This window comes from Argentina silus (genome assembly GCF_951799395.1).
Source record: "Argentina silus genome assembly, chromosome: 13".
Lineage (NCBI taxonomy): Eukaryota > Metazoa > Chordata > Actinopteri > Argentiniformes > Argentinidae > Argentina > Argentina silus.
In genome coordinates this window covers 8,723,365-8,735,864 of record NC_139667.1, presented here as the reverse complement: position 1 = coordinate 8,735,864, position 12,500 = coordinate 8,723,365, and the positions used below count along the sequence as shown (strand labels likewise).

Here is a 12,500-nt window from a genome sequence, read left to right as displayed (position 1 = left end):
AAACCTTAATTAGGAAGTCTCATTGAGATGGAGGATCTCTTCTCCAGCTAAACCTGCTGTCCTCCTGAACTCTCATTTGTTCATCACGATTAAGAGGAAACTATGCCCTCTCACTAACTTATCTCTCTCTCTCTCTCATTCTCTCTCTCTCTCTCTCATTCTCTCTCTCTCACTCGCTCATTCTCTCTCTCTCTCATTCTCTCTCTCTCTCTCTCTCTCTCTCTCTCTCTCTCTCTCTCTCTCTCTCTCTCTCATTCTCTCTCTCTCCCACCCCAGGTGTTCAAGGGAGAGGAGGGCGTGTTCCCCATCTCCGGTCTCCAGGGCAACACAGATTACCGTTTCCGCGTGTGCGCCTGTCGCTGTTGCCAGGATACGTGCCAGGAACTGTGCGGGCCGCTGAGCCCCTCCTCCCTGTTCACGCTGCGTCGCCAGGAGACAGCGTCACCCGGGGAGACGAGCGCCTTGGAGACGAGCAAAAGGGCGGGTCCGATCTGGAGCGACGAGCTTCGCGCGAAAGTGTTGGTTGGCGCGTTCATCGGTCTCTCCATCCTCATGGCCTACCTACTACAGTACTTCTTCTTCATGTGAGGGAATTCTAAAACGACAGGATAGAAAGAGAAACTAAAAAGAGAGCGACAAATAAATCGGGAAAAAAAAAAAAGAAAAGACAGAAATAAACAAAACAAAACAAAACACTTGAGAAGTACCTTCTAACGCTACGTACGCGCATTGTAGTCCAAGTATATATTCAGGCTTTCCTCGTCTCTGTTCCTCTTTCCCTTCCTCCTCCTCCTCCTCTGTCTCCATCTCTCCGTTCTCTCTTTCTTTTTTTTTCTTTTTTTTTTTCAAGATCAGTCTCTTCTGTTGTTGTGTTTTTTTCCTGTTGTTTTTTTGTTTTCCTCTGTTTCTTGTTGTAATGTATACATGTGGAGGGAAGCCTTGTCTTAGCCGCATCTCGGTGGGAAAGCAAACTGATTATCAAGCCTTAAATAGCTGTGAGCAAAGCAGTTGCTCGTCAATACTGACTTGCATGTTTTTTATTCTGTATCTTTTTAAACATACGTATTCGATTAGAGAAAGTGTATTTTTCTTGAACGGTCATTGCCTTACTTTTGTTTCTATGTTTTATTTGCATTTTTATTTTTATTTTTTTTGCTGCAGTCTTTTTGTCATTCAGCCATATTCCAATGTAGGCCTCAAAGCTTTAGCCATGTATTCATCAGTTCCCTCTCTACCGTGGGTCAAAACCATGCAATCATTTTTTTACCTGCTCTCGCACACACACACACACACACGCACACGTACGCACACACACACACACACACACACACACACAGAAAACCGAGATAATACACACGTGTGCAATGTCTTGTAGGATCACAGATTACTCTTTGAAAATCAATCCCATTATCTCTTCTGCCTTCTTTTTATCATTCAGCTACCAAAGCGATGCAATCCACGCGTGGTGTAAGATGCTGCTATCCTGTGATTTTTATATCTAAGAAAAGAATGGAACCAGTAATCTAATATATACATTATATCAAATATCTATGATGCTATAAAGGCTATGTAATATAAAGTGATGTAGGGTTTGAAGTACAGTGTGAAAGGGAGGAGGAGTCAACTCTCGGTGCTCATGTACAGGTCTGAGGTCAGTTCAGTAGCCAATGCCCCTGGTCCATGTTGTCCTTGGGCACAGATCTAGGAACAGCTTACTCTGCCCCCCAAATCCTGACATTAACCATATAAGTGGGGGGGGGGGACTAAAACTGACCTTAGATCAGGCCTCAAGGGACAGCTTTTTTATCTTTCGCTAACTGGGGAAGCAGGGATGGGCATTTGATAGCCGAACTCATAGTGGTGTGTGTTGTTGACCAGGAAAGCATTAGTGACTAGCGATTAGCGCGAGCGAGCTTTTGTCCAGCACGGTGCTGGTGTGAAGCTGTTGGTTTCTCCTGCTAGCTCCTGTCTGTGAATCGATAGCCACATCACAGGGCTCTTCTGTTCTCCTCTCCCCCTCTCTCCCTGTAGCTATCTTTTTCCTCCTCTGGCCACTTTACAGCTCTTCCCTCCATTCCTCTCTCTCTCTCTCTCTCTCTCTCGATCTATCTTCCTCTCCTCATCTCTCCATCGCTCTCTCTCTCTCTCTCTCTCCTCATCTCTCTTCCTCCCTTCATCTCTCCATCTCTCTCTCTCTTTAAAGGTGCTTTATTGACATGTTGTCAGAGCAGTAGTTAAGTCACTAGTCTCTCATCTCTCCTCAGACAGATGTGTTCGCTGAGGCATGTCTCATCACTATCAATGACCATTATGCCAAACACCCCCCAATTAGAACAGAGCAGAGCTGAACAGGCCACCCTAATTCGCCCTACGCCTCCCCAACCCCCCCAACCCCACCCTGACCCCCCAACCCAGCCCAAACAGACAAGGTACAGTACAGCCCAGCAGAATACCCCACTGATCCAAAGAGTTACCCTGACCTGCCTGCTATTGACATGCCCCCTAAAATGGGGGGGGGGGGGGGGGTTTATCACCGCCCCTGTGCTCTGATTGGCAATCTGTAATGTACCTCAGGGACATGGCCTTACTGAGGGGAGATCTATCCCAGAGTCCCCTGTCGCTGTCGTCACCATGGTAGCTTCTCTCCCTCTCCTCTATCTTTCTTTATATCTTTTTCCTCATCCCCCCCCTCTGCCACCCCCCCCGCCACCCCCTCCCCGCCCCCCCCCCTCCCTCTCTCTCATGTTTATGCTGTATCATGTCCTCTCTAAGCTGTGCCTTGCTTGTGTCAGTAAGCAGAGTGGTTTACTAGCTCAAATACCTTTGCCAAAGTTGATGGGAAAGTTAAGGTAGAGTTCTTCTCTAGGTTTATTTATACTATATATTTGCATACAGTACTTTACATGCCAATTACAGTGCAATCTTCATTTATTTATTGTTTAAAAAAAAAAAGATTAAGAGACAAGTGTAGTTATGTACTAATTTTTTTTTTCTTCCTTGTAGCATGTTATTATTTCTGTTTTGTTTTTATGGATGTTTGTTAGATGTGTGATCAAGGCCAGCATTCCTAATCTCAGTAACCCTTTAAGTATTTTCTTACAGTTGTTGGGAACCTGTAGCTCAGTGTATGTCAGTATCAGCAGTTTCTTTTTCTTTTTTTTTTTTTAACATGTAACCAAATGCCTTTTCATCTCCTTGTCTCAGGCGGGGCTGGGAGACCAGTCGGACGTCTGTTTCTGTATGCATAGAGAGATGTAGCAAGCCGCTAGGGTCAGATTAAGGTGTCTGTAATGGGATATAAGTAGCTACCTTTGGCGTTTTGCTGACTAGTGTTATAATGAAGCTTATGATATCATACTGTTATTGCCAAAGCGGAGGCTTGTGTCCACTCGATGTTACTCTCTCTTTTTATCTAAAGGGTTCTGTGATCGTTCCTCTGTGACTACACAGCATTACTATTATTATTATTCTCTCAAAAAGGAAAAACATTAACTTGATCTGTGATTATGCTTCTTTTTTCATATTATCTTTTTATCATTTTTGATGTTTTTTTTTTTGTAAAGCGAAATGTGCCATTTGTTAAATGTGTAGCCCCTTTTAAGGAGAGTTTTTAACACACTCGTGATTTCACACTGAAAGGTTTAAAAGACAAAAACAATCAAATCATGATTTCAGGCGGATGATGATGATTTCTTTTTCCAGGCTTGTCGCCGTCGTATAGCAAGTAGTGATTATTTGTATCCAGTATTTTGCTAAGAAATGATATTACAGAGATATATAGAGTTATAGTATGATGGTAATAAAGAAAATACGACTAACAGAAATGAAGCACTTTTTTAAAGCCAAGCATTAGTCTTTATGAGATCATGTATCGTGAGAGAACTGCAATGCTTCTTTTAGCCAGCAGGTTCCTCTTTTTTATTCCAGAACACCGAACTGCCAGCGCAGTCTGTTATATTCATCAGCCCTGCTGCCATTAGCATCACAGTGGCATTGGCATTACCGCAGCATGGGGTGTGTCTCATATGACACCCTATTCCCTGTTGAGTCTGCTACTCCACCTGTGGCCCTGCTCAGAAGTAGTGCACTGCTCACTAGGGAACATGGTGTCATTTAAGATGTTGATCATGGTGTGTCGACCTAGCCTGTGGCAGTTGGCAGAAAGATGTCTGATGTGTCCCTCTCGTCCCTGATGTTATGTGGTTTCTCCTCCAAACCCTGAAAAAGCCAAGTATTGTCAAATAATGCCTAATGCTAGGTTAGGGAAAGGCCCAATGTTAGGCCAAGTTTAGGCCAGTGATATTACCAGTTATTTGGCCAATGTTTGCCCGGTGGCTATATATGTGGGCTGGGTACTCCCTGTGTGTTTTGATGCTGTTGAGTTGTTGGGCCATTTGAGTCTGGCTCATCTCGTGGGTCTGTCAAGAATGACAGACATTTTTGCCCAGCAACCCAGCGTCTGTGCCTTCTGATTGGTTCAAGTTTTTTTTTCTCGAATTTTTTGTTTTGTTTGTTTTTATGTTTGACAGAAAAGTACAGATTTTGACTCTGAGAGATTGGCGATTGATAAACGTACGGAGATTCACATGTATTTAACAAAAAAAGTCTGAAACAAAAAAAAACAACAAACATATTTTTACCTCACAGTTTAAAACAAACATTCCAAGGTTGTCATGGTCTACGATTTGAAAAAAAAAGAAAAATCATACATTTCTTCTTGTATTGTAAATGTTAGACAATTTCATATGCATTATATAAAAGAAACTGCCATATCAATTTTAATGTATAGATTTTTGCAAATAATACCCTATGTATGTAAGACGTAACTGTATCGGTAGCGTATATATAATATATTTATGCCCAATAAATGTTTTAATTTTTTCTGACATTGACTGAAATCTCAAATTTTGTGTGTCATGTTTGATTGCACATTCATCCATCAATAGCATACATTGCTTTACACTCTGCTTTTTCCTTTATTTAGGTTTCCTTTATTTAACCAGGTAAGTCGTTGAGAACACATTCTCTTACAATTACCCCCTGACCGAAAGGAGCAATGGTAGGTGCAGCAAAGAAGACAAGTGACATCACAGACAATGCAGACAGTTCTTAACAACTCAAAATAGAAACAGACATATTTCCAACAGACGGCATGGATAGGGGGGCAACAGAGCATACAAGCACAAAGGGAAAGAACAGATAGTAAGGGCTAAAAGCAATCACATGGGTGGATAACCAGGTCGTTTACACTGCTGATTAAACTAGGGAGATAAATGGGTTGAATTTTAAATCTTGTATTTATTTCAGTCAGTAACTGAATGTTGAAATGTGTTGGAGTCTGAGTTAGAGGCTGACACTGTGGGGACAGACTGTGGGGAGAGACTGGGGACAGTAGTGGGGAGAGACTGGGGACAGACTGTGGGGACAGACTGTGGGAAGAGCGGCAACGCTTACTTTTCATAATGTCATAAACAATAAGGGCTCTATTTTCAGCCGGCGTAAAATGGACGCACTTCCAAACGCAGGCGTATTGGCAATTTGTGTCGACAGTAACGGGAAATTCCCACAGCGCTGTCTGGTCTGCCCTCAGAGAGGTGGAGTAGCGGTAAACGAGGCGCGGTCACGACATTGAGCAGGTCAAGTGCCATCAGTTGCGCTGAAAAATTCTGGCCTTGAAAATAGCGATCATATTTCAGACACACTCCTAGCGCTCCCACCCCTGCCAGCGCCAGCATTTGCACCACCTGTTTTTTTATGCCTTTAAAATAGAGCCCTAAATCTGTGAGGTGAACACTTTTGTGTCTTTGATTTAACGCAACAGATGTACCAGTTCTACCTCTTTGCAGTCGCTTTAACTTGAGTGAGGATGATGTGGATGATGTGACACGGCCCAGAATCCACAGAGAAGCTCTCTTATCAATACCTTTTACATCCCAATCTCAATCTTTAACCAATACAACGGGTTAGGCTAGCTAAGGACATGTTTTATAGACATATTTTGTATTGTTGACTTCTGAGAGCTTAAAAAACGTAGACTTCTGATAATTCTATCTGTCTGGCCATGGGAACACAATGAGATGCATTAATTGTGTCAGTAGGAAAAAGGACAAAAAAGCTCAATTGATCTACTGTATGCATTCTTTATCAAACAGCCAATGTCTTCAACCGATGGGGCTTCATCAGAACAAGCAATCCATAGCTAGGCTAATGACCACTCTCAACCTGCCATGTGCTCACAGTGGAGGGAAGAGGAGCACAAAAGCACAGTCGCTTCCTCGCTCTGTGATTTGTGCAAGAACATTGCCATCGATCCCCCCCCTCACGCTTTCTTTCTTTCCCTTTCTCCACTGTCTCAGGGCTACTGTCTGAGTGTGTGTCTCTGTGTGTGTGTGTGTGTGTGTGTGTGTGTGTGTGAAGCCAGCTGTTGTTTTAGATTTACTCCTTAGCGGCCTCGATAGCGTCTCGCTGGATAACAGAAGCGAGTAAATCACAGAAAAAGCATTTTTCTCCGCTGTCTCACAGCGACGAGTACTGTACTGTTCCGCTTATATCTGCATTCTCTCTCTCTCTCTCTCTCTCTCTCTCTCTTCTCTCAAGCGCGCTCTCAATCACTCCTCTCACTGCATGACTCATTCATGAATTATCCTCCCTCCTTTGGAATATCGTTCCCTCTTTCAAAACTCATCTGGTAGGGGAACCTAAAATCTGCTGCTGTCTGCCTGTCTTAACTCAAAGGGCCTCAGATGAGGCAGAGGGGGCCTTTTGAGTGTAGAACTTGGAGACAGATGGCTTTGAGTCTGCCTGTGAGGTCTGTCACTGCAGGATAGGCTCACAAAGTGTGTGTGACCAGACTGAGGGTTAAGTGGGGACATGCATCCTCTCAGTAATACTGCAGCCAGCCTTTCAGAGCCTCTGGGTGACAATTATGATGTGTGTGTGTGTGTGAGTGTGTGTGTGTGTGTGTGTGTGTGTGTGAGCGTGTACTGTACTTGATTGATTAAAACACACACTTTACATATTCTCATAAGAAAGAGAAGAGGTGGTAAGTGTTTTCCAAATGTTTTACTGTTACGAGACCATCATCACACACGCACAGCATCTCCCAGCAGACACCCACAGACCAGCCCCCAGGGAGATCAACGTGATCTCATCAATCATTCCTATGATATCGTACGTAAAGTAATGTACCTAGAATATGTCCAGATGTTTACGTGTAAACTCATAAGCACGTAAGCACAGCTTAATATTCACTGTTTCCATAAAGCAGGTTAGCAACGACTTGTGTGGCGCTTAGGCAATATTAGGCATTCACTTTGAGTGGTTAAAGTAAGGGTTGGAGTAAGGCTTAGGGTTAGACATTGTTTTCGGATGGTTAGGGTTGTCAGGGTTAAGTATTAGCAAATGAAAACGCACTAAAAAGCAGTTTTGGTGGTCCTAAAGCTGATTCAAACCCACAACGTTTGTGTCACAAGTCTTAGTTAGACACCCTCCGCCGCCCCCAACCTACCACCTACCAAAGTATTCATTTTTTTGTATCTCCCTGCCAGTTGACGAATCAGTTGACGTTGCCTGATTTGTAAAATCTTTACATTTTCCGACTGCCCACTCTGATCTTTACGTCTCTCTGACATGATGTTGTGTGTGATATTGTACAAAATGATTGATGAGATCAGGCTGGGGAGATATGAACCAGTATTTACATCATGTTTTAATCCAGTATACATACTTGTACATTCGTAAATACAAGTGTTACACCAATCTGTACAGTCTTAAGACACACACAGTAACAGATTTACATTCTTCTGAGCTGAGGGGCCATGTTTGTAGTCCATGTTTGTAGTCATAATGGCGGTTGCTTTGGCTGTATTTACAGATTAAACCAATGAGAGTCCGGCGTCACTAAGCTGCTATTTACAGTTTAAGGCTGGCGTAACACCGTTTTAAAATAACACAACATGACCATGCATTACCAAGGCATGGGAAAGCGCATTCAAGGCAATAGAGTTCAAAATAGAATACATTTCTTCCTCTGTCATCAGAGACATATGCACACGTTCACACACACACACACACACACACACACGCGCACGCACGCACACACACACACACACACACACACACACACACACACACACACACATATATATATACATGTACAGTACACACGCACCTCTGTCCCTCTGTCATGGGATACAGATCAGTGCCACAGGTTCTACAGTGCTTTCTTTGTCATCCAGAATACGGTTTACTTTATAAGGCAGTCGTAATGTTTTTGTGTGTGTGTGTGTGTGTGTGTGTGTGTGTGTGTGTGTGTGTGTGCCTGTGTGCGTGTGCATGAAAGTGTGATCTGTGTTTTACAGTACAACATGCATATGTGTCAGTTTTCAAAAGCTGTTGAATGTGTTGCATACAGTATGAGGTGAATAGCTGGTGGCACTTGCTGAAATTCTGTCATGGTCAAAAAGGAACAAATACTGCAGCTCAAGGTGTGATGGCACATTGAATCTCTTGGGCATCATAAACAGCATCTCATTGTCTTATTTATGTCTTATAATAAATCAAATTCATGTCTTTTCAAACTGTTTGGGACTTCAATGCCATTGTCGTATGAGCCATGACAGTCATTGTCACTGGTAAGAAATGCACAAGAGGAGGTTGGCAACCCCCTTCCCCCAAAATTCACAATCACAGACTGACATCAGCCTTGGTCAGTCCAGAACGGTGATTTCAGGCAACGAAAACATCCAGCATCAGTGTGAGAAATGTGGTTAACAAAACAAGTCCTGTTTGTATCTTAAATACGTTAAAATCAATACAGATTTGATCATTTCGAGAAAGAAAAACCCCAACAAGGTCAGTTATTGTTGTCCCACAACAGTCACAGGCTGGTGGTCGGTTCTGTTCAGGCTGCCCCCCCCCTCCCCCCGCATGTCCTATAGTGTCCCAGCCTTCAGGTTGCCCGCTGTTTGAGGCCCGCTGTTACGCTGCATCGGGTGGCAGCTGCTACATCTACAGACTGACGGTGGACTCGGTCCAGGCGGGCGAGCCCTCTCCCTTCACCGTGCTGGCGGTCCTGCCCCTGGGCGGCTGCTGTGGGTCGGTCAAGCCGAAGAGGCGCGCGGCAGCGCTGCGGTATTTCCGGGACATGGTGTTGTAGAGGATGGGGTTGATGGCGGCGCTCAGGTAGAAGAGGACTACAGAGACCAGGTTGCAGTACTCCGACAGCAGAGAGAAGAGAGGCGAGCCCACCTCGGAGGATCGTGACAGCAGGTAGCGGCCCACGTGGAACGGCAACCAGCACAGCACGAAAGCAAACACCACCATCACTGGATGGAGACAGAGGAGTGGGGAAAGGGGAAGGGGGGGGGGGGGGGGGGGGGGGGAGAAGGGAGAAAAAGAGAGCGATAGGGGGAGAGAAATAGCTAGAGGATAAATTGTGAGGGGGGGAACTGAGGTAGTATATCAATATAAATCTCTCTTGCAAGTGAACTCATTAATAAACATTTCCTGTTAAGCAAATGTTACATTATTTGAATAAAGCATAGAGGTTTAGAGGGTGGTGGCTGGTGCATATTGAGTCACCTTGGTAACGAGTTCTAAAAGTGTAGTGCTGTTTGCTATTCTAATTGAATCAACAACACTCATACTGAAATACAATGCACTTCTAGCCAATTGATTTAGACTGTTTAGGAGGGATCGGTGTCACATGAATATCCAAGTAATGCGTAAAGCTTTATAACGGTAATGTAGGTGGCGTCCTTATACTGTACTGTGTTAAGATATGTATGTGGATTGTGGATCCAATTACGCACCGTGCGTACAGTGTGAGTTTTGAATATAAACAACTTTTAATGTCCGTTTTCTTCACCCAGCCTTTTCCTGAAGTGTTCGGAAAACAAACGATTGCACAGCGTTAGTTATAGCCTACCGGTATGTATGAATTGTCTTACCCAACATTTTGATGGTCTGCCTGTTACTTTTTTCCCTGTGTGCCACACAGGGGCCAATGATCTCCCGGCGTCTCTTCCACAGGCGGCGGCCTATCAGGCTGTAGAGCACCGTCAGACAGAACACCGGCAGGAAGAAGTAGATGGAGCTCACCCACACCATGGACCCCAGCAGACCCGATGTGATGGCGTACTCCGTCATCTTACACTCGCTGGTGTCCGGATCCTCCACCATCTCACCGGGTCCGGCCTCATCGCGCTCCACTCCCACCATCACGAAGATGGGCCCCGCGCTCAGTAAGGACACAACCCACAGCACAAGGATGAGCGCGCGGACGCGTCGCTTGGTGACTAGGGCTTTGGCGCGCAGTGGGAAGCAGATGGCCAGGTACCTCTCCACAGAGAGTGCGGTGATGTTGAGGATTGTGGAGTAGGTGCAGGACTCGCTGACGAACTGGAACAGTTTGCAGAGCACGTCGCCGAAGCGCCAGGGTCTGTACTTCCAGAGGCGGTAGAGGTCAGGGGGCATACACATGAAGATCAACAGGTCAGACACCGCCATGCTGCAGAGATAGAGATTTGTTGTAGTGCGCATGTCCCGGTATTTACTGACCACCAGGATGGTCATAACGTTACCGGTCACCCCCACAAGGAACAGCAGCGCGCAGATGATGGTGATGCCCGTGAGCACGGGGATGGGGAAGGAGTTAAGTGGGGGCTCGGACTCCCAGTAGGACCCGTTCCCGCTCTCCTCCCAGCTGCAGTTGAAGGAGAAGCACTTGGAGCGGTTGGGCAATGAGTGCATGCTGCCGGGTCATTCACGGGACCGCGGCTGGCCAGTTACGGCTCCCCGGGTGTGGGGCTCCTCGGGGTGGCTGTCGCCCTGCTCGTTCCCCATCGCCGGTCCTTTAGGTAACGGTGAATGTGAGTCCACCGATGCGTAAAAGGGAGAGGATTTTACCGAGAAAACCAATAGAACCCTCGTGCACTCTTGTCTAAATTGCGTCAATGTCCAAGAGACTCATGAGACAGTTGAAGTTAAAAAGCTTCAGTAATTAAAGGGAAAAGAGATTTGTGTGGATGATTTTCATGTATGAACATCTGATTTGGCTCCAAACGGTTCTGAGCAGTCCCACCGGTGTTGACAGTTACTCCATTTGTATCTTATAGGAACTCGTATCTATCTCATCTTCCATAGGCAATAAAAACATCCTCAGTCCAAATAATCACTGTCTGTTCTTTTTAAAACCAATATGCCGAATGTATAGTTGAACATGCAACAATAATGAGTATTTCTCAGACTCTTACACTCAATAAGCCATACCTGTCCGTCTATCTCTCAGAACTGCCCACATTCAGACGAATTACCAGATCCGTGGTTTGTGGGAAAGAAAACGCAATAGCTCTTAGGCAAAGGTCTAAAAACATGTTGATTAAAACATCATGTACTGACACAGATGTGTCATCAATGATATACATGTGTAATTCAGAAATCAATTAATCATCAGCTTGATGTTTTGGAGAAAGAAAAAACCTCACCAGCATCCTTCAAGCGCAGTGTCCAGAAAGTGTTCTGTAGGTCTTCCCGCGCTCGCGCTCTGCGTCAGACGAAAACACACGGCAGATACGGTGAAGGTGGGGACACCGGAGCGCATGAGGGTGAGTCAGATTCAGGTTGGGGATGTGATACCGGAGAGCCTCTGGTCTGTGGTGTACGCAGGTACCTCCGAAAAACTCAACCAATAGAGAAAGAGAGGTAAAGAAATAACAACAACAACAACTCGGTTACTGATTATTCCAGAGCTTTAAAAACGTGACCATATGGCTGTTTCCGCTCCGGAATGATTAATTAATTTTCTCGTGATTTGATCACAAATCCCCAGAGAGAAAAAAAATAATAAAGTAATTTCACGGTCACATCACGCTCTCACGCGCGCACTCATTCCAGTTCCCCCATCTATCCGGTGTGCGCGCGTCTCCACTCAGTGGAACCTCTCTGGTCAATGATAAATTCGGGCATTCAGTTCTCAACATAAAATAACACTGACGGGGGAGAGAAGGGTGGTAGGGGCGCGCAATCACTGTCTCAGCAGAGCCCAATGTTAGTACGCCACCTAGCGGTGATGTTAGAGCAATGAGGGGGCAGGCGGGGGCCCTTGCATTTGTGCGTGTGTGCGTGTGTGCGTGTGTGCGTGTGTGTGTGTGTTGGTGGTTGATGGGGGGGGGGGGGCAAACATTGTGCAGCAGGGCCTACAAAACACACATCGAGTAGCCTGAGGTAGCCTAAGGTTTACTCATGAAAAACATGAAGGGGCTAGTTCAAGGTAGCATGAGGCAAGATGTCACTCTGACTCTGGTGAAGATTCAGCCATCATAATCATACTATCACAGTGTAATCACAGTGATAATAAAAAGGATCTAGAATCGAGGCTTCAACAGCTCTTATCTCCATGTGCCCTTTGCCTGCGTTTCCTTAGAGACAACAACGTCATTTATGACCAGGGTGGACCATACACATATACACAGCCACACACAGCCACACACACACACACA

At 45.2% G+C, this 12,500-nt stretch overlaps 2 protein-coding genes across 3 annotated transcripts in view; one reads left to right on the top strand and one right to left on the bottom strand.

Annotated features, from left to right (window-relative positions):
• Positions 1–4,886, top strand: part of fndc3ba (fibronectin type III domain containing 3Ba) — a 72,245-nt gene extending 67,359 nt beyond the window's left edge. For both annotated transcript variants that reach the window (XM_083683816.1, XM_083683817.1), the window contains exon 27: positions 277–4,886. In XM_083683816.1, coding sequence (XP_083539942.1) covers positions 277–588 — 312 coding nt within the window. In that variant the 3' untranslated portion in view covers positions 589–4,886. The remainder of the gene's footprint in view (positions 1–276) is intronic.
• Positions 4,887–9,009: 4,123 nt separating this feature from the next.
• On the bottom strand, positions 9,010–10,752 carry ghsra (growth hormone secretagogue receptor a; the record flags this gene model as incomplete). The annotated part of the gene is made up of 2 exons (XM_083683579.1): positions 9,010–9,326; positions 9,951–10,752. 2 exons carry the CDS (start codon positions 10,750–10,752, stop codon positions 9,010–9,012), a joined length of 1,119 nt encoding a protein of 372 aa, XP_083539705.1.
• Positions 10,753–12,500: the final 1,748 nt, after the last annotated feature.